Here is a 22,277-nt window from a genome sequence, read left to right on the forward strand (position 1 = left end):
GGACTAGAGGCCCAGTGCAAAAATTCGGGTCCCTTGGCCTGGCCTGCAGGGATCGGGCCGAAACTGGCTCTCCAACATCCTCCTAAGTGAATTACTATTACAAATCTCAGGACTACATATACAAATGAATTTATTATTACAAAATAATGATAAGGTAATACAGACGTTTGTTTTTCCATTTTCAATTTAAATGATATTTTAAACACTGGAAGGCTGAACAAAGGGCTGTAAATGGAAGACAGATGATAATCTATAAAACTCATTTTACACATACTACACATACATTCATTGATGTTAACTTTCCAAAGGGAAAATAATCCGGCTGAGAAGTTAAAAAAAAAAGACACAGGATATTTTATTTCGGATATTTTTAAGTTAAAGTTAAGTAATAAATATCGCCAAGTGTTACTGTTAGAGTTTAGATAAAAACATAATATTATTAAGGAACTAAAAATAAATTGCTTTTTACTCTTAACACAAATTAAACATTAATGAAATACCTTTAGAACTTAGCAACCAAAAAGTTTAAAAAACTTATTCTGGTAAAAATCTTAAATTATATATTTTTTAAAACTCTCAAGAGGAAGCAAAAATATATCCTGCCATATTTTTATACAATTACCGCTATTCTATTTAATGTCATTATTTTGTGTGAGATATAGACCAAACCACAAGTTTAAAGCTATAACAAAACTAAGTTTTTCCTTCCCTTTTATGAATGAATCCTATAAAATAATATTTACTGAAAAATCATAGTAGTATAAAATAAAGAGGCTATTGTAAAATCATGCTCAATACTTTGGTGTTGCTTCTCTGACAAGGACAATGATGGCAACAACAAGTCCTTATTCTCCTCAAACAAATAAAACCATTTTCTATTCTGGATTTCTAATAAAATGCTTTAACATTTAACATATCTAACACCAATTCATTGTAGAGAAGTCTGTGCAAGTCTACATAAATGTAGAATAAGAGTATATTTTTCCTTAAGGCTAGAATAGATAACCTGACATTTATAGTTGGTGATTCCAATATATTTCTCTCAGCAATCAATAAAACAGGAAGAAAATTAGTAAAGATATGAATCACCTGAACAACATCATCACTCAATTTGACCTAAGGCATTTATAGGACACTGATCCCAAGAAAATATATATTGTTTTCAAGTGCACATAAAATAGTCACCAAGATAACAAATAATAAAGTTAAAATAATAAAAACCATAAAAAGTATGCTCATGTATCATAAAGAAAACAGTAACAAAAATATACCTGGAAAAATCAATCAAAGATCTTGTATGCATATATTCATACATAACCCGTGGAAGCAGACAGTGGAGTGGGCTGGAGGGGGTTGATGAGGAAAAAAAGGGGATATATGTAATATTTTCAACAATAAAAATTAAAAAAAAGAGAGAGATATACCTGGAAAATCCCCTATTTGCTCAGAGATTAAAGAATATAGTTCTAATTAAGCCATCAGTTAAAGATAAAATTTCAGAGGAAATTCAAAACATTTTGAACTATAAAATGAAAATATATCAAATACATGAGATGAGGCTAAAGTGGTGCTTAGATGGAAACTTATAGCATTAAATGCTTACATTAGAAAACAAGGTATTAAATCAGTAATTTAAGCTTCCACATTCAGAAACTAGAAAAAGAGCCAAGTAAATACAAATACAAGAAAAACCAAATAATATAGACTAGAGCAAAAGTCAATGAAAGCAAAAACAGAAAAACAATGTAGAAAATCAATCAACCCAAAATCTGTTCTCAGGTAGAAATTCTCTTAATTGTAGTAGGCATTAGCAAAATGAGCGGAAATATAAAAAGGCAAATAGTAAAGAAGAAGCAGGAGTTGCAAATCCAAGAAGCAGAACAACTGGATAAAAGTCCTAACTGTACAGCATAACAGTGGTATAACCTTAATCATCTCACTTCATTCCCTCATTTGTAAAAGGGGGTTTAAAAAAATCATTCACAGGGTGAATGGCAGGGGTTAAGGGAAATATTCATGGAAATTATTTGGAAAGAATAAAAATAACTATTCTTGTTTGAATTAGTAAGATTGACAAACTGTTATCTAAAACATAAATATCATGTTAAGTTATGTCAACATTTAACATATCTAACATCAATTAATTGTAGAGAAGTCAGTGCCTTTAAGGACGTTGAAGGTGTGATAACACAGCAAAAATATTCATAAATTACTATAAAATATTTTTTGGTGGCAATATTGAAGGTCAAGTGGGAAGAATTCATTATATACTAATAATACCTGGCTTCTTCATAAGTTTTCTCATCAAGGAAAAAAGTAAAAAATATAAATAAGGAACTTTAAAAAAAAAAATACAACCCACTGCAGATATACCTTTTTGCAGATTTTTTCAAAATTGATATCATCACCAAGAGCAGATTTAGTTACTATGTCAGGTTTCAATTCCTGTAAAAAAATAAAATAATTTTAGTTATGAGTCTAATTTTAAACTGTCATTATTATCCTCTCTAATGAAAGAATAATATGCAAATTAACCTTTTGCACTCGGATGTCGAGTGTGACTCGACACGGTTAGCATTAGAATAAAGGAATCGAGAAAAAAGCAAGCGAGTGCAAAGGGTTAACCATCACTCCGCTACATAATCCACGCCCATCAGCCAATCAGGGTGAGTATGCAAATTAACCCCAACCAAGATGGCTACCAGAAGGGAGGCTTGGGTTTCCCTGGCAACAGAGGAAGCCAAGCTTTCCACCATTCTGGCGGGCCCAGGCCTCCACTCAAGGATACAAAGTTTCAATTATAGAAGGTAAATAAATTCCAGATACCAGGGCCTCTGCTTGGGGCGTCAGGGGTGTGGCTGGCCTGCAAACCACCACAGGCCCCTCGCCCAGGCCTCTGCACGCCCCAAGGGAACCCCCACCCTGATCCAGGACACTCTTCAGGGCAAACCAGCTGGTCCCCACCCGTGCACCAGGCCTCTATCCTATCTAATAAAAGAGTAATATGCAGATTGACCATCACTCCAAGACACAAGATCAAGATAGCTGCCCCTATGTGGTCAAAGATCCTGCCCTCATGTGGACACAAGATGGCCACCACAAGATGGCCAGCAGGGGAGGGCAGTTGGGAGGGACCAGGCCTGCAAGGGAGGGCAGTTGGAGGCGATCAACCCTGCAGAGGAGGGCAGTTAGGGGTGACCAGGCCAGCAGAGGAGGGAAGTTGGGGGCAAACAGGCTGGCAGGTGAGCAGTTAGACATCAATCAGGCTGGCATGGGAGTGGTTAGGGGGTGATCAGGCTGGCAGGCAGAAGCGGTTAGGGGCAATCAGGAAGGCAGGTAGGCGAGCAGTTGGGAGCCAGAAGTCCTGGATTGTCAGAGGGATATCCAGTGGGATCGGGCCTAAATGGGCAGTCAGACATCCCTCGAGGGGTCCCAGATTGGAGAGGGTGCAAGCTGGGCTGAGGGACACAGACCCCCCCCCGCCCCCATGCACAAATTTTGTGCACTGGGCCTCTAGTTATAAGATAAATTTCTTTCTTTGTTTTGCTCTTAAGAAATCTGATGTTAAGTAAATTTACAGCTTTTAGAAGATAACTTCTATCACACAGTAAGAAATGACTATGCTAAGAAAAAAGTCACAGCAAAATTAATTTAAAAGCTAATCACCCACAACAATTATATTCTATGAAAGCTAGAACATTCAATGTGCTATAAAATTCCAGGATAAAAACATTTCCTTAATAAAAATAAGATTAAAATAATTCAAAACATTAATTTAAGAATTATTACATTTACAGAAATTTTTACTTATTTTAATGACATTGGCAATTTCATCAATTTATAGCGAAATGTAGACATTTATTGAGAAATATCTAATTTTAAAAATCTTAATTTATAAATGAAGATATGTTCCAAGTGACTAATACCCCAGTAAAATACCTGAAACTGTGCATAGTGCCAAATCCTATATACATACTATATTTTTTTCCTGTACATACACTAGAGGCCTGGTGCACGAATTCATGCACGGGTGGGGTCCCTCGGCCTGGCTAGAGATCGGGGCTGATTGGGGTTGTCTCGCCCAGTCCCCATCAGGGCCAATCGGGGGGAGGTACCACAGGAAGTTGGCTGTGGGAGCACACTGAGCATCTGTCCCCTGTTGGTCAGTGTGCGTTATAGCGGCTGGTCAACCGGTTGTTCGGTCTACCAGTCGTAATGGTCGCTTAGGCTTTTATATATATATATATATATATATATATATATATATATATATGCCTCTGATAAAGATTAATTTATAAATAAGGCACAATAAGAGATTAACAACAATTAGAGTACAATAATGATAAAACTGAATTATAACAATGTACTATAATAAAAGTTATATAACTATGATCTCTCTCTCAAAATCCCTTATTGGACTGTACTTAACGCTTTCACTTAAAAGAAGCACTTTATGATGTCTCTTTGGCATGTCTGAATTGCTAGCATCACTACTCTTGCACTTTTGGGCCATTATTTAGTAAAATAAAGGTCACTTGATTACAAGAACTGTGATACCATGACAGTCAATCTGATAAACCCAGATGGCTACTAAGTGACTAACAGGTGGGTAACATATACAATGTGGATACACTGGACAAAGAGATGGTTCACATCCTGGGTGGGACACAGCAGGACAATGTGGGATTGCACCATGCTACTCATAGAGGTGCACAATTTAAAACTTATGAACTGTTTATTTCTGGAACTTTCCACTTAATATTTTTGGACTGCAACTGACTGTGAGTAACAGAAGCTGGGGATAAGGGAAGACCACTATACACTAATTCATAACTGTATCACCAGTGGTATTGGGGAAAGTATGTTTCCAACCAAACTATTTTATATCAGGCTATGGAGAGAGATACTGTATCAAAATAAAAAGTAACTTGAAGGCAGTGACCATGTAGACATTTTAAATTCCAACAGGTTCTCATTAAGGTTGGGCTTTTAATTTAATAAAATATAAAACCTGCTTGTATTTTCCAAAATGTGATGAAACTAAAATATGATGTTTAGATTAGGAGGGGTTAATTTCCAATACAAAGAATTACAAGGTGCCAAGAAAAGTCTGGATTCTTGAAGATTTTTTTTTTTTTTTTTTTTTGGTCTACTGAAAAATGAGGCAAGAAATGCATTTCTCTGAAATAAAAAATCTGAAATAACGTGTGAGAGAGTTATTGACATTCAAATCTTCATGCTTTCCCCCAGATAGGAATTGCATTATGGTTATCCTTTAGTAACAATAAAAACCTTATTTCCTAAATATTGTTCTACTGTTTGTTAAATACACTTCTACCAGATGGAACTTCAATAGGTTACACTTTGTCATCATATTCCCAAGAAATTAAAAAACAACAACAAAAACCCCCAATAACCTTTGTCTTCTTCCTTCACCTATTCCTGTGTTCTTCGTTGCAATTAATGGCATCTCCAGCCTTTGCTGCTCAGATTAGACAGCTCAGGCATCTGATACTGCGTGCCTCTTTGTCATATTTCTGTTATACTCTCATCCCCCTCCTTGCTTTCTTTGCTGTAGTGTCTGTTGAATTTTGTTCCCTCCTTTGGATTACCATTATCTTAACCACAGGCTCAGGACTCCTATACTTCTTCTAGGGGATATACCATCCATTCAGTGTTACACAGAATTCCTTGAATACATCTATTCTCCAACCTCAGTATCTTTGGTAAACTGCTTTAAATTTTTTTATTTGTGAACTGCCTTTCTCTATCTGGCCACCTACCTTTCTCACTCCCTCTCCTCCCCCCAATCAAAAGCTATCCACATTTCAATGCTTGCTTGCTAAATACCACTAAAATGAAACAGAGCTTCTTAGAAAAAAAAAAATGGCTGACCACAGATCTGAGGCAGAAAAAGTATAAGCCCTGCAATATTTTGTTATGACAGAAAAGGAAGGACTAATAGGGTTCTCTCAAAAAGTCACATACGCTAACCTTTGAAGGGATACCATTGGTCAAATTTGGGTGTGATAAAAGAATAATAACAATGACTACATAATTTTTTACTCAAATGAGGATCCATTTTGAGAATGAAAGGAGGCATTATTAAAAATTATGCTGGGACACAAGTTATGAATGGGAGAATTGCAAGAAAATGTGGTCATGTGGTCACTCTAATTATAACACTTATTAATTCCTTATCTCCAAATGCTCTTTCTCTTAAACCCATTTCAAGCAGGCTTCTGCTCCAATTACTCCAACTAACACCATTCTTGTAAAAAAATGTCACCAACAATTTCCATGTTGCAAAATCTAATGAACAGATCTCAGTCCTCTTCTTATTCAACAGAGCAGCAGCATCTGACTCTTCCCTTCCTTGGCCTGTTATCACCTTTTCACAGGTTAATTCCTTTTTTCTATTTGATATACTTTCTTTGTATGACTTTCAGGACCCATACTCTTGGTTTTCCTTCCTTAGCCTCCTTTGCTAGTTCTTCCTCTTCTTTATAGCTTAATAGTGGACCAGAATTCTGTCCTTGGTACTCTTCACCATTATCTAATACTACCTTAGTGATTTCATTTAGTCTCATGATTTTAAATATCATGTACAAGTTAACTACTCCCCAAAGTCTCTTATCTCTAGCCCAGTACTGTCTTCTGCACTCATATTAAACTGACTCCTTCACATCATCACTCCTAACCCTTCCTACTCTGCTCTAATTTTCCATAGCATACCATCTACTAACATACTATTCTATAATAAAAGGGTAATATGCTAATTAGACTGGGCGTCCTTCCAGGTGTCATTCTGGACGAAGCCAGGGCAGGAGGGAAGCAGCCCGGTCCCAGGTGCCTGCCAGCGGCTGGAGGGAAGCCCAGGTCCTGGTTGCCGGAGGGAAGCCGGCTGGCAGCCAGGGGAAGGAAGGCCTACTCTTGCAGGAATTTTCATGCATGGGGCCTCTAGTTACTATATTGTCTTTCCCAATTCCTCCCAAATATCAGAACACTGTAAATTACTGTTTCTCAGGTGTATCTTAAGTACCTAGAAAAGCTCATGACATTTGACAAATCGTTCAAGAATACTTGTTGAAAGAATGGATACTGACATTATTTTCATTTATTAGGTAGTATAAATTGTTAAATTGAATACTTCAGTTATCTCATATTAGTAGAGCATAAGCTAGACCTGCTAGTAAACACTGCCCCTGTTCAGGAACTATTATAGAGAGTACGTTTAATTACTATGTCTTTCATTAATTTAACTTTCTAAAGTAAAACAAAATTTTTAATATTGTCATGTTGAGATATGAATCTAAATCACTATCAAACCTAATGCAACACTTCATGTAGGGAAAACTAGTAAAATAATCTAAAAATGTTTTGTATTTTCAAATTCTCTCTTCACGTGTCCATCTCATTCATTAGACTCTAAGCTTCTCAAAGAAAGCATCATATTAATTTCTAAATTTCTATAAACTAACAGAGTACTTGGTAAACAAAGTACAGACCTAATAGATTTTTGTTGAGCTGAAATAAAGTGCTTTGGATGGCTCCAAGATGACATGATAAAAGTATGTGAACTTTTCTGGCAAATTACAGGACTAAAGAACATCTGGTAAAACTTTTGTTTTTTGAAACCTACAATACTAACTAAAATAGTAAGAATGATTTCAGCTCTGGTCTAAAGTTACAATGTAACACAGACAATGATGGTGGACAGGGGTGTATAATAAATCTCCAAAAGACCTCTGTTCAGGATTTCTCTATACTGAATAGTTTTGACATAATTTTTCAAAATGGCATTGAAGTCAATTGCTATCTTAAGTAATATTTCATCTATGCCAGTTAAATGGAGTAAAAGACTAAAGAGATTCAAAATGGTTTTAAAAATTATTAAACTAGTACCATGCTAAGAACAATGATATTGCATCGTAGTGGTACAAAAACAGTATCAACCCAACTTGTTAAAATTTTCAGGAAATGATAAAAGTGGCTTTATTCTTCTTTGCTTTTATAATTATACCCTTCTACATCTTTAAAGTCATCAATGCTAATTTTACTTCAAAAAATTCACTACAGGTGCTATTTCAACAACATGGTTTTGATCTGCACAGGTTCATGTACAAGCAATTTTTTTCAATAAATATAGTCAGCTCTCCACAACCCAGGGTTTTGCATCCACAGAATCAACCAACCATGGATCAAAACTGATCACAGTTTGGAATCTGCAAATGCAGAGGGCCAACTGTATTCATTGCTCTATGCCATTCTATATAAAAAACCTGAGCATCCACAGATTTTGGAATCTGGCGGGTGAGTGAGTGAGTGTGTGTGTGTGTGTGTGTGTGTGTGTGTGTGTGTGTGTGTGTCTGGCGGGTCAGAGACTGTGTGTGCGTGTGTCTGGCGTGAAAGAGAGAGCGAGAGAGCGAGAGAGAGAGACAGCGAGAGAGCGAGACAGCGAGAGAGCGAGAGAGAGATTGTGTGTGTATGTCCTGGAACTAATCCTGAGGGACAGCTGTAGTTCAGTTTTTGGGGGAGTCAAAAGTTACCGTGCTTTTCCACTGAGCAGGGTGACCAAGATGCTGTTCAAGAGTCAACTGTATTTAAAATTCAAATTCTTAAACCTGAAATGGAAACTTAATAGAATCCCAAGCATTATTATTAAATAATTGATAGGAAGAAAGGAACTAAGAAATCTGCAAACAATTGACAGAAATTTATCTTTACTTTGATTAGCAAAATTTAATGTGAAGCATGTTACTAAATAGCCTTCTAAAATCCAGAACACTGGGCACTGTATAAAAACACAACCAAAAAGAGTAGAGTTTATAATGTGCAAATGATCTGACATAACACAAAGGAAGATATAATACGGTAGATTGTTAAAAACTGATATATGGCCGAAACCGGTTTGGCTCAGTGGATAGAGCGTCGGCCTGCGGACTGAAAGGTCCCAGGTTCGATTCCGGTCAAGGGCATGTACCTTGGTTGCGGGCACATCCCCAGTAGGAGGTGTGCAAGAGGGAGCTGATCGATGCTTCTCTCTCATCGATGTTTCTAACTCTCTATCCCTCTTTCTTCCTCTCTGTAAAAAATCAATAAAATATATTTTAAAAAAAACAAAAAAAAAACACAACTGATATATGTTTGAAGATAAAATAGGCAAGATATTTTCTGTTTAGTTCTCAATAGTGGGAATAATAAAAAGATAACCCAAATACTGGGGTTCCCTTCTCAATTTGCACAAACCTCCCACCCATATGATATTTGTCACTAGGTATGAATCCTCATGCATCTATCCTGCCTCCCCCAACAAAAGCTCTGTTTTAGAGGTTGATAAAGGGTTTGACAATGATCCATTCTGGCTTTGTAAGAATATGTGTGAGGTGATGGTGTAAGCCGTGTGGTTACCAGAGAAAGTTAGAGAAACTTAAAAACAGGAATGTACAAAGTATGTGTAGGGATATAAAGTTGACTGTATTATGTAGATAAAAATGGGGCTGAGAGATAAAGTTGATCAGGATGAGAAGAACCAACTGATTAATTAGCTTTTACTACCCATGAGGAATTAGACCCCATCTGGTAGACAATAGAAAGGTAATTTAGGTTCTTGAACAAAAGAGTAATATATAAAACAAAGTAAGTTTACTATTAGGAAATTTTACTAGTGTCAGGTTTTGCTGGCAGCCAGTTAAAGAATTACTAAATGTCTACAAACAGTACTGTCTCACTTTAGTTCCAAGTTGACTTTCATGTTTAAAGCTGAATCTTCATATTCTAAAAACTAAACTGTAATGTATCTTTCAACTATAAATTATTTTCATCAAGCTATGAAATTACTGATGTGAGCAAAAGCTAAAAAACAATGTGTGAAATTCAATAGTCCAAAGATGTGCATTACATTTAAAAGTAGATTTTAACTAAGCATAAACATAATCAAATAATTTCATCAAATGAAGCTGCAAAACCCTCTTGGCATTATATAGTCCTATCTCTCACAGTAGAAATACCTTTCAGAAAATAGGACAAAACAAAAATAGTTTAACTCAAGTGATTAAACACGATAACATTTTTTTATGCCAAATAAAAACATCTAAACTGTTCTTGGAACTTCATGAAATTACCCACTTCTGAATGTTCAAAGAGGCAAGCAGAGAAATGAGATGCAGCAATTACATCAGCCTGAAGGTTCTACTTCTGCAATTTGAAGGAATAAATCAGGGTAGACAGCTTTTTCTTTTCATTTTAGAGACTGTCTTCTAACAAAATGACTGGCCTCGGGAAGAAAAGTTTACTATTTTGTAAATATATAGAGTAAATAAAATATTTAAAACTATTTTACTTTTGTCTTCCCAATAACATGTTAAGAATAAAATAGAGTAGGTGAGATCTATACAGTTATTTTTTTTGTTATTATTCAGTATATCAAATAAAAGAGGACACAAATACAGCTTTATTTGAATATTTTTTTATTACTAAATACACACACACAGTATTTGCAAGTTTAATTTTCCTTGCCCAGCACCAAAGGGCTAAAGCGGGGGGGGGGGGGGGGGGGGGGGGAGGGGAGGGGAGAAGCACTTCAAACTTAATAAACAATTACATAAGCCCATAGAATATTTTTTCCCCTTCAGTAAATTACCTAGGAAATTCATCAGAAGGCCTTAGGAAAATTATATTAGGTGATTGAGGCAGTCTTTCCCTATAATATTGGAATTATAACTAAGATATAGGGATGTGCTACAAAGGATTTAGGAATATGTTAAAAGACAGTGAGTGGTTTTTAACTGAAAAAATAAAGGATAATCTTTAAAATCTCAAGGAAGTCAAACTATTTATTACAGCTCTAATTCCTTTAGGTAGTTTCTCTAGAACTTCAAATGTCCAGTAACCTTTCTAAAGGACAAAATAAAATGTATACTTGCCTTTTTTAAAAATTTATTTTTATTGTTGAGGGTATTACAGATGTACCCCATTTCCCCACCCTTTCTTCTCTTCCATCCAGCTTCCATTCCACCCCATGCCTTTGCTCCTCTTTCTTTCTCCCTCCCTACCTCCCCCGCTCTCTCTAGTTGATTTCAGAGAGGAAGGGAGAGGGAGAGATAGAAACATCAATGATGAGAGAGAATCATCACACTGGGGATTGAACCTGGAACCTGGTATGTGCCCTGACCAGAAATCGAACTGTGACCTCCTGGATCATAGGTCAATGCTCAACCTCTGCGCCACACCGGGCAGACTACCAAAGCTTTTTAATCTACTCATCTACTGATGGGCATTTGGGCTGTTTCCAGATCTTAGCTATTGTAAATAACACTGCTATGAACATAGAGGTACATTTATACTTTCTGATTGATGTTTCGGGATTCTTAGGATATATTCCCAGAAGTGGGATGGATGTTCCATTTATTTTTTGAAGACTCCCCGTGCTGTTTTCTACAGTGGCTGTACCAGGCTGAATTTCCAACAGCAGTGTACTAAGGTATCCTTTTCCCCACATCCTCGCCAGCACTTCTTTGTTGATTTATTAATGATAGTCATTCTGGGAAGTGTGAGGTGGCACCCCATTATAGTTTTAATTTGCATCTTTCTGACGATTAGTGATATTGAGCATTTGTTCATATGTCTCTTGGCCATTTGTATGTCCTCTTTGGAGAAATGTCTATTCAGGTCTTGTACCCATTTTTAAATTAGATTGTTTGTCTTCCTTTTGTTGAGTTGTATGAGTACTTTATATATTTTGGAAATTAACCCCTTATCAGATTATCATTGGCGAATATGTCTCCTATACAGTAGGTTCCCTTTCATTTTGTGGATGGTTTCTTTTCCTGTGCAGAAACCTTTTTGTTTGATGTAGTCCCATTTGTTCATTTTTTTCCTTTTGTTTCTCTTGCCCTAAGAGAGATGTATTCGTGAAAATTCTGCTACGTGAGAAGTCTGAGATTTTACTGCCTCTGTTTCCTTCTAAGATTTTTAGGGTCTCACGTCTTACATTTAAGTTTTTACCTATTTTGAGTTTATTCTTGTATATGGTAAGTTTGTGATCTAGTTTCATTTTTTTGCATGTAACTGTCCAATTTTCCCAACACCATTTCTTGAAGAGACTGTCTTTACTCCATTGTATGCTCTTGCTTCCTTTGTCAAACAGTAATTGACCACATTGGCATGGGTCAATTTCTGGAGTCTCTATTCTATTCCATTGATTTATATGCCTGTTCTTGTGCTAGTGCCAGGCTGTTTTGATTACAATGGCGTTGTAGTATAGTTTGATATCCAGTATTGTGATTTTTCCAACTTTGTTCTTCTTTCTCAAAATAGCTGGTGGAGTCTTTTTTGGTTCCATGTAAGTTTTTGGAATATTTGTTCTAGATCTGTGAAATATGCTAATGATATTTTAATAGGAATTGTGTTGAATCTATAGATTGCTTTGGACAGTATGGGCCTCTTAATGATGTTAATTCTTCCAAACCACGATCACAGTATAAGTATCCACTTATTTTGTATCTTCCTCTATTACTTTTTTCAATGTCCTATACTTTTCTAAGTACAAGTCTTTTACATCCTTGCTTAAGTTTTTTCCTAGGTATCTCTCTCTCTTTTTTCTTTTTCAATGGTACTAGTAAATGCCTTTTTTTTTTTTAGTTTCTCTTTCTGAGAGTTCATTATTGTTTTATAAAAGTGACATCAATTTCCAGATATTAATTTTGTATCCTGCTACTTTGCCGAATTCGTTTATTAAATTTAGTAGCTTTTTGGTGGCATCTTTAGGGTTTTCTATGTTCAATATCATATCATCTGCGAATAATGACAGTTTAACTTCCTCCTTTCCAATTTGGATGCCTTTTATTTTTTCTTCTTGTCTTATCCCTGTGGCTAGGACTTTCAGTACTATGTTGAATAAGAATGGTGAAAGCAGACAACCCTATCTTATTCTTTTTTTTTTTAATGGGAATTACTTTTAGTTCTTGCCCACTGAATATATCTCCACGTGCTAACAGCTTAAAGAGCCTATATCAATTAATACTAGAATCATGTTACACCCAAATTTGTTTAAAATATTATGCCAAATGCAGCAGGGAATGAAAATGCTCAGAAACCTAATCATAGCTAGCTACTAATTCATGGTGCCTCAGGAACTGATAATTTTGATATTTAGCTAAATGTCAGATATTATTTCTAAATGTCAAATGCATAAACAAAATCCTTTATAGATAACCAGGTATTCTAGCTTTAGGAAGGCCCAACTATTCTAATTATGTCAAATTATAAACAAATTCGATTTTTCCCCAAGAGGCAATGATGATAAATCATTTCATTACTTTTATTTTTCATTTAATAATGAGCATTAAAATTATAATGCAAAAGCACATTTCATTTTTTTCTTTTAGAAAAAGCACACTTCTTTATAACACCTATTATTGATAAAATTGTGCAATTAATACTTAAAAGAGAGATGAGGTTTGTATAGTATTAAGAATATGAGCTACTGATTCAGACAGATTTGTACTGCATCCTGGCTTTAGCTACACTCTAGTAGTGTAACTTTAGGCAAAGCAATTAATTTGTAAATCCCTAGTTTACACATCAGTAAAATGAGGCTAAATAGGAGCCTTGAAAAAATACTATGAAGATTACAGATAATTCAGGGGTTGGCAAAGTAGGTGTACAGTTGTGAGTATGTGAAACAGTTTATTCTTTTATTACTATTTATTCTTGTATTATTTTTCATGTGAACAATTGTAAATCTACTTTCACCCACTCCTGTATACTTATGCTATAGCAGAGAGCCTGGCACAGAGTAGGTGTGCAGTAATTAATAACTAAAATTACTATTAAATTGTTTATTAGCACGCTTTTACATCTGAAGTTGAGCTTCCTAGTGCTATAAATAACATATAAGTCTGGGATGTGAAGTTGTTGCATTAAACAGTATCCTTGCTATCTAACTGGGATTCACTTAAAGATTATCAAGGAACTCATATCAATTTGGTAAATCAGTAACATTAACATTTTTCATTTAACTGTCTTCTTTTCCAGGAAACTGTCCCTGATTATTAGCTAGCAGCAACCTCTTACTCTTTTAAAATTTTCAAAGCACCTCTCATAACTTAGTCTGCTCTTAAAAGTATGTATACCAGCCCTTCTCTGATAGTATAATACTTTTGCAGAGCAAGAACAATGAATTACATTGCATATTACATTCCATAAAGATAGGCTTAATAGATGTCTCCTTAGTGCATGGAAAAAATAATTTAGTCATTGCTTCCTAATCAGTTATCTCTCCTCCAATCAATCCTCACTCTCCTTCACATTTATCTTTCTAGAAAATACATATGACTACTTAAAAACCTCTCATCGTCCATATTTTCTAAAGGCTTTAAATGGTAATCTCATCTACCATTAAGCCTCTATCTTTAACCTTTTGGTCCTCTATCCATTCCATATTCCAGCCATGATACTGACTACTAAAGAAATACTTGCTAAATGGATGCTTTATGCTAATTAGTACACTAAGCACTGGAGATAAAAAGACATCATTCTACCCTCAAAAGAGGAGACATTTAAAGAAATAATTATATTTCAATGTGCTAAATATTGTAAAAGAAGTACTGAACAGCTCTTCCAAATCACACCAAGTACTTTCAGATCTGTATACTTTCTTCTTGGTGTGCTCTATTTACCTAGACTGCCTTTTCCAAAGCAGAATCATATGTATTTTTCAAGTTCCAACCCAGTGCTTCCCATTCTGTAAGGTCTCCCCTAAATCCTGTCAATTAACGAATCCCTTCTCTAGGTTCCTGAAACTCTGATTACATTATCAGTATAGTATATATCACAGAGAGACTCATATGCTTATTTCCCACAGAATAGTATGTTCCTTGGCAGCAGAAATCTATTCATCTATAAACATAGGATGTTCTAAATTATAATTTATTTAACTAGCCTGAACATATAACATGGAATTTTTAATAGCTATTCTTGAAATTCCTAGTCTTTTTTAAAATTTGTAGTTTTTCTTTTCTGGTTGCAAATTTTATGAGTCTTAAGAGATATATGATCATTAATAAACTGGTATGCTATCTTAGATAGTGAATAACAGAATTATTAATGTTAACTAAAACCAACAAGTTTTATTTTAATATATTGAGTTTCACCAGAAATTAACAATTAAAAAAGTAAAGATCTCTCCATACTTTCTTACCTTAATATACCTTTTGAAGGATTTGGTTAGTTTTTATACAGAAGGGCAAGAATATAAGTAAAGTATACATTTTCACTGTAAACTGCCAAAGAACCATTTTTGTAATTTAACAGCAGGTAGAGACCACGGAATAAACTTCATATTTAAGGAAAAAAATAGAACACTATTGAGTTTCTCTTGTTGTCACAAGATATTAATACTTTGAGTAGCAAAATACTAACATTAGCTATTCTAACATAAGGGGGGAGGGGAGGGGAGAATGCATGGTTTCCATTACAACAGAAATATAACAATCCTATCCTATCTAATAAAAGAGTAATATGCAAATTGAGCATCACTCCAACACACAAGATGGCTGCCCCCATGTGGACACAAGATGGCCACCACAAGATGGCCAGCAGGGGAGGGCATTTGGGAGGGACCAGGCCTGCAAGGGAGGGCAGTTGGAGGCGACAAGGCCTGCAGGGGAGGACAGTTGGGGGGGACCAGGCCTGCAGGGGAGCAGTTAGGCGTCAATTAGACTGGCAGGAGAGTGGTTAGGGGGTGATCAGGCTCCAGGCAGAAGTGGTTAGGAGCAATCAGGCAGGCAGGCAGGTGAGCGGTTGGGAGCCAGCAGTCCTGGATTGTGAGAGGGATGTCCGACTGCCCTCAAGGGGTCCCAGATTGGAGAGGGTGCAGCCTGGGCTGAGGGACACCTCCCCCCATGCACAAATTTCGTGCATCAGGCCTCTAGTGTAAAATATGTGGGCATGTTAGTGAGTACAAATGTTTATTTATTTATATTTTTAATTTGTTTCAGAGAGAGAAAATGACAGGGAGAGACTGAAACATTGATGAGAGAGAAACTGATTGGCTGCCCCCTGCATACCCTTTCCTGGGGATGGAACCCAAAGCCTGGGCATATGTCCTGACCAGAAATCGAATTGGTGACCTCCTGGTAACCTCCTGGTGCATGGGCCAATGCTCAACCAACTGAGCCACACAGGCTGGGCATGAGTATAAACGTTTAAAAATAATGTGTCTCTGTTTAATCCCAAATTCAGGTGACATCCCAGTTGAATAAAAAAGAAAAGCCCATTTTCTAGACCAGTTATTTATTGTTCTTATTGCTGACTACTCTAGGACTCTATGTCTCCCATTATGTGTTTCAAACAAACTATGTTGTAATATTTGCCTCTTTTCTCAATCACCACATTATTTCATGCTAACATTATGATAGTAGTATTGGTTGTCCAAATTTTTTGAATTAACAGTTGAAAAGGGCTTTGGATACTTGCACAATTAGTAGGAACATTTTGCCAAGGTTTTAAGTTCAAATCTGCAGAATTACAAAACTTAAAAAAAAAATCAAAATAAAACAAAAAGAGATAAAAAACATTTTTGACCAAAAGCTCATGTGATAATCCTTTCTTACTTCCTGTTCCCACACTAAATCCTATTCACATACTCAGAAGCCTCTGAAGTAAGTTTATCTGAACTGAAACAATTCCAAAATCAGTTTATTTTAAAATTAGGTGTGTATAATGACTGAGTAAATGGTAATAGCAGTTTCATCACTTTTGTCAACAAGGATCTATAACTTTTCCTGTGTTTTCAAATAGAATCAAGTAGTTTCAAAATCAGGGAATGCATACCATTTTTATTTGTCACAACTGCTCTTAATTTAAAATATAAAAATATTTTAAGGCCACCATATGCTTGATATAATATCTTTATATCAACACAGCCTACAATGAAAATCATGAACCCTACATATTAAAAATTTAACACTGCTAAAGGTTAAAGGACTTATTCAAAATACTGGCGTAAAGCTGTAGAAACCACATGCCAGGAAACAAACTGGAATTCCAACATGATGATCTGTTTCTAAATGTTGTTTCATGTGTGTGAGGAGAGCAGTATATATATAATGATCTTTTAAAACACCACTATGACTTCCTGTTGATCATTTCAAATGTCACAAGCTGAGTACAAAAGAATATTTAATCAGGGCATCTTGTTATGCCTTAAGAAGCAATAAAAGTTGTTCCTTAAAAAAAAAAAAAAAAAAAAAAAAAAAACTGAATTAGAAATTAAATGGCCTTAGAGAACTGGCCAAAGGTGACTATAAAATGAAGAGCCTATCCATTTTTCTATTTCTGACACTTAACATTAAACCAACTAAAACACAAAAACAACTCTGGTTAGCGACTCTTCTTAGTAATAGTTCAGTAATATTCTACTTATATATTGAGACTCAGAGCAACCTCAACATTGTACATATGACAATATAAATAAATGTTACATTAAATGTCACTCAGTCTGCCAGCCAGGCAGCATCATTTATCATACACCTGACACGTTACCAGGTGTTGGGGACAAATAATTGAGTAAAAAATGTACTAGTATTTTCTTAAGAAGGTCTCTGTGAGTAGTGTAGGAATAGCATGGAAACAGATTCATACAATATGATAATAGAAATATATGAAGGTTAAGGAGCTGTATAGAAGACGTGGTGAATAATTCTTTTTGGGGCAGAGTGCTTGTGTCAGGGAAAGTTTCCTAGAGCAAGTAACATGAGAAGTGAAGTAAAGCTGCTGAAATAAAGAGTAAGTCTTTATTCAGATCGGAGAGGTGTGCTATCTTTCCCTTTCTCTTCCATTCTCTCTAAAAAGTGCAAGTACGCATGAAATAGATTGATATGTTTGGGGTTCATAAATTATAGTTGGTACAAAAAGTATGGGATAGGTAGATGGTATAATTGGAGAAAAAAGGTATCTTGAGTATAGATCACAAAGGGCCTTGTATGCCATGCAGGACAGAATCTTGATCAAATCTGCATTTTAGAAAGGTCACTGGTTACAGTGCAGAATGTGATTTGAAGTGTGGTAATACCTAAGGCAGGAAGTACAAGTGAGAAATAATAAGAACCTGAACTAAGAAGTGGTTACGTATTTAGAGGATAAAAATAACAGATCTTGGTGAAGGATAAGATATGGGAATAGAAGGTAGCTAAGGGAGAAGGGAATTCAAAATAATTCCTAGACTTCTGGCTTAGGAAACTACATGAATGATAGTGTTAAAACCAAAGTCAGGAATAGAAGAGAAGAACATCTGATTAGAATGTGGGTGGTGAGGAACAAAATGTTAGAATCTATATTCAGATACTGACATCTTTTGGAATATATCCTTATCCATCTTCTTTTCTTTACAACCCATCACCCTGTCCCCTAATACCCCAATGCCACAGCTGATTAGACTTAGACCAGTGATGGACATCTAACTCAAGATGGCCCAAGAACTTGAGTCACTGTGGGCTGGGGTTGCCACTATACAGTGACCTTGGAAATACCTAAGCAATGAGAGCTATTTGGAAAGTCAGATAGAAGGGGAGTGAAAGAGAACAGAGTGGGCAGGATAGGGGGAAGATGAGGAAAAACAGAGATGAAGCACAAAATGGAGGAAAATGAGGCAGGAAAGAAACACACAAACAGAACTACCTAAGTTTCTGAGAATCTCCAGATCCTGATTCTCATCCCTGCTGAGGTTAAAATTCAGTGCTTGCCCTTAGGCTTCATAAGAAAACCAAAAACCTTAACCATGCTTTTTAACTTAGCTCAGTGAATCATGTAAAATGTTGAGTTTTGGGTGCACCTAAAAACATTCAGTGGAGCTGAATATAAGAGTGCAGACTGCCCTAGCTGGTTTGACTCAGTGAATAGAATGTCGGCCTGTGGATGGAAGGGTCCTGGGTTCGATTCCAGTCAAGGGCATGTATCTTGGTTGCAGGCTCCTCCCCAGCCCGGGCCTGGTGTTTCTCTCACATCAATATTTCTCTCTATCTTTCTCTCTCTCTTCCATTCTCTCTAAAAATCAATAGAAAGAATATCCTCGGATGAAAATTAAAAGAATGCAGACCTTCAAAAATGCAAGTAGCCATGTTAAAGAGTATAAATTGAGAAGAAAGAACTTTGGGGGGACAACAACACCTAAGAGTCAGTGTGAATCTTATTCAAGGACACTGATGAACAGGCAGATAGATAAATTAAGTGGGTTGCTGAGGGAATGGGAAGTGAGGAGGTCCAGTTCCCAGTGGTTATGCTATGGGAGGTAAAGATGCTATTCTAATAAGGGGAAAGGAAGAAACTGAGAGGCAGTTAAAGAATGATGATGGGTTTTAAGGCATAAACTAGTTTATTAGATGACTAATACCCAGTTAGGGGCAAAGTTTGAAACTATAGGTGAAATAAGGAATAAGTAATAAAAGAAGAAAGAGACATAGCACATTAACAGGTTTTGGCCCTGAATAGGAAAAGAAGAAAGCATGGGACCAATAAGAACCAACTATCAGTCTTGGATGACTTTGTGAAGAAACATAAACCTATAAAAATTTTTAGAAAGTTTCATTACATGTTATTTTTTAAATACCAAAATGCATGTCTCCTCATTAAGGCAAAAAAGATTATCATATCTAAAGAAAATCATCATCATTGTAAAAAGTTAGATGTTTCAAGGATAAACATCTAGAAAGGCCCTTACCCTGTCAACTAGAGAAAATGAATAAGAAATTGCTGATTTAGTAAATTAGTATTTAAGTGGTATAAGTCCTATAATGATATGTAAAAACATGTCAACCACTGCTTTGTAAATAAAATATAAATTTCAATTAAGCTACTTCAAAACAAAAATATTGTTTCATTGAGAAGCTAAAAAGCCTATATTTTTTGCTCATGATTGAAAGAGCAGGTAGCAAAGGTAGTAAACTCCAAGCTAGTTGAGATTAAAGAATAGGACACGGGAGCAAATGACTTAGAAAAAAAATCTACTCAATCATCTTAATTTTGTGAAGAAACTAAAGCCTACAGAGGTCAAAGTTTATAACCTAAATTCCAAGACTTAGAACTCAGTTTTGTACTTTTCAATTCATACTCATTCCATTTTTTTTTGTTTGTTTTTCTTCTTTCGGCCTATGCACAGTGGTGTTAGATAAAAAGATTTCATATGTTCTCACAAAAACGTAGGCAAACATATCTAAAGAAGAACACTACTCTGTTCCAACTACTCTGAAGACTGTTGCAAACAATTAATCCAGTTCATAACTATAGTCACATAGCTGAAAACTTCAAACTGTCAAGTACTAAAACAGCTTTATTCAATTTTCAGACTATTAGCAGCTATTCTCTTACTATCATTGTGGATTAACAATATCATTCACTCCTCTCACAGTATTCACAAAGCACAGGTTTGTAATTGCTATACAAAGTTTTCTCTCATTTTCACATTCAACTACATCATAATCCTCCAGAAATATACAATAAAAAGATTAACATTATTAAAAAATTATTGTAAAAAATTCAATTGCAACATACATTAAGATTTTAAACTTGTGCGCTCTCCCTCCTAGGAACATGCCCGCACCTTTGTCTCCCTCCTTTTCTTCCCCCACAGGCCTGTATCTCCTTAACTCTAAGGGACCCCAGGAGACTTGCAACCAGGGGAGAAAGGGACAGTGGCTGCATATCCTGGGCTAACCCCTGATCCTGTCCCTAAGGCCTCCTGTTCTCTAACTCTCCAGTGAGCTAAGAGCAGCACCTCCTTGGCTCACTTCTTTCCCATAATGTTCCTAGAGAGCCAAAGCAGCCCTGCATAGTCTCTCTCCTGTTGCTTCTTCTATCCTAAGCCTTTCCTCAGTTTCACTGTCTCCAGCTTTAATAAACATACTTCAACATCACCTGGAATCTTGTGAAATCTTTCCTGCAGGAAGTCAAGAACCCATACTCCATAGGGAAAAATGGCTATTAGCACTATCCTTAATATTGTAAAAAAAAAAAATTAAAAACCTCTTAAATTAAAATCTTATCAGAAAAATGAACGGCTGGCCTGAGGGCCGGGCCTCATAAAGCCCACAAAATCATTTATTCTGGCCCTTCCAAGGCATTAGGGGTGAGTTAATTAAATGTTTGGCAAAATATAGAAGGCTAATTTTTAAGTTGATAATTTTGTATGGCCCATGAATGATGTTATAAATATCCAAATGGCCCTTGGCAGCAAAAAGGTCCCCACCCCTGCTCTAAACCAAGTAATTGGAACTAAGCATCACCAGTAAAGGGACAAACTAGATGTATTACTACTATATATTGTAGCATTATAATTTTTCTCTAGGTTTAAAATAGTTTCCAAAACATTGGAGGGAGATATAAACAAAAGAAGGGGGAAAAAATTAAAGGAAGACTATTACAAATCAGAGAGGGAAGAATTAAAACAGCTGTCCTGGGCAATCACTTCTTTACCAGGAGGAAACTCAAGTATAAGTAGGTGATGGAGTTTAATCTATTTTTTAATATGCTGATAACTGGTCCTCCTGGTAAACAGGCTAATGATTTTTGTTAGAAGGAAAGGTCTTATCTGAAGAATGTTCAGCATAGAACCCTTCTAAACATGTCCTTTGAAGTAAGATTCTGCTCATTTTATAGTTGTGGTGAAATGAAATGCAAAAGATGTGATACGTTACTTTGTTTACATATTATTTTATTTGACTTTGCATAATAACTACAGATCATAATCTACAACTCTTTTCCCATTTGTGTTCCACTAATAACAACCACTTAGAAACAGGCCATGAAGAGCATAAGCAAAGGTGCTTTAAAGATGCTTTTAATAACAGAGACTTGAGCATGTAAACTTAGAAAAGAATAAGACAAAAGGAGTTTTAAAATAAAGAGTAGCAGGCAGAGCAAAGTCTCAGAATAACTTTCAAGTTCTCACTAGACAGGAATACTCAGTATAGGAAAAGTAATCACCTCAGAGAGAAGGAAGTTAAAAAAAAAAGCAGCTTGAGTTAACTGGGTATATGCATTTAGCTCTGAGGAATTAAAGAATCGGAAAACATGTTGCACATCTCCTTTGGGTCTTTTTTTCTTAGAGGACAACTATTATCCTATCTAATAAAGAGGGAATATGCTAATTGACCCTCACGCCATTGCAAAAGATGGCAGCGCCCACAGCCAATAAGGAGGGAATATGCTAATTGCCACACCCTCAAAGATGGTGGCACCCACAGCCACAAGATGGAGGTGCCTAGTCCCCTCAGCCCCGC

General features: G+C 35.9%; 1 protein-coding gene across 4 annotated transcripts in view; it reads right to left on the reverse strand.

The window, feature by feature from the left end:
- The window catches only part of SRFBP1 (serum response factor binding protein 1), a 62,352-nt gene that overhangs the window by 18,828 nt on the left and 21,247 nt on the right, over positions 1 to 22,277 (reverse strand). For 3 of the 4 annotated variants that reach the window (XM_079779916.1, XM_079779918.1, XM_079779919.1), the window contains one exon: positions 2,374 to 2,445. The exons of the other annotated variant lie outside the window; for it this stretch is intronic. In XM_079779916.1, coding sequence (XP_079636042.1) covers positions 2,374 to 2,445 — 72 coding nt within the window. The remainder of the gene's footprint in view (positions 1 to 2,373; positions 2,446 to 22,277) is intronic. 4 annotated transcript variants of the gene reach the window in all.

This window comes from Cnephaeus nilssonii (genome assembly GCF_951640355.1).
Source record: "Cnephaeus nilssonii genome assembly, chromosome: 2".
NCBI classification, from domain to species: Eukaryota; Metazoa; Chordata; class Mammalia; order Chiroptera; family Vespertilionidae; genus Cnephaeus; species Cnephaeus nilssonii.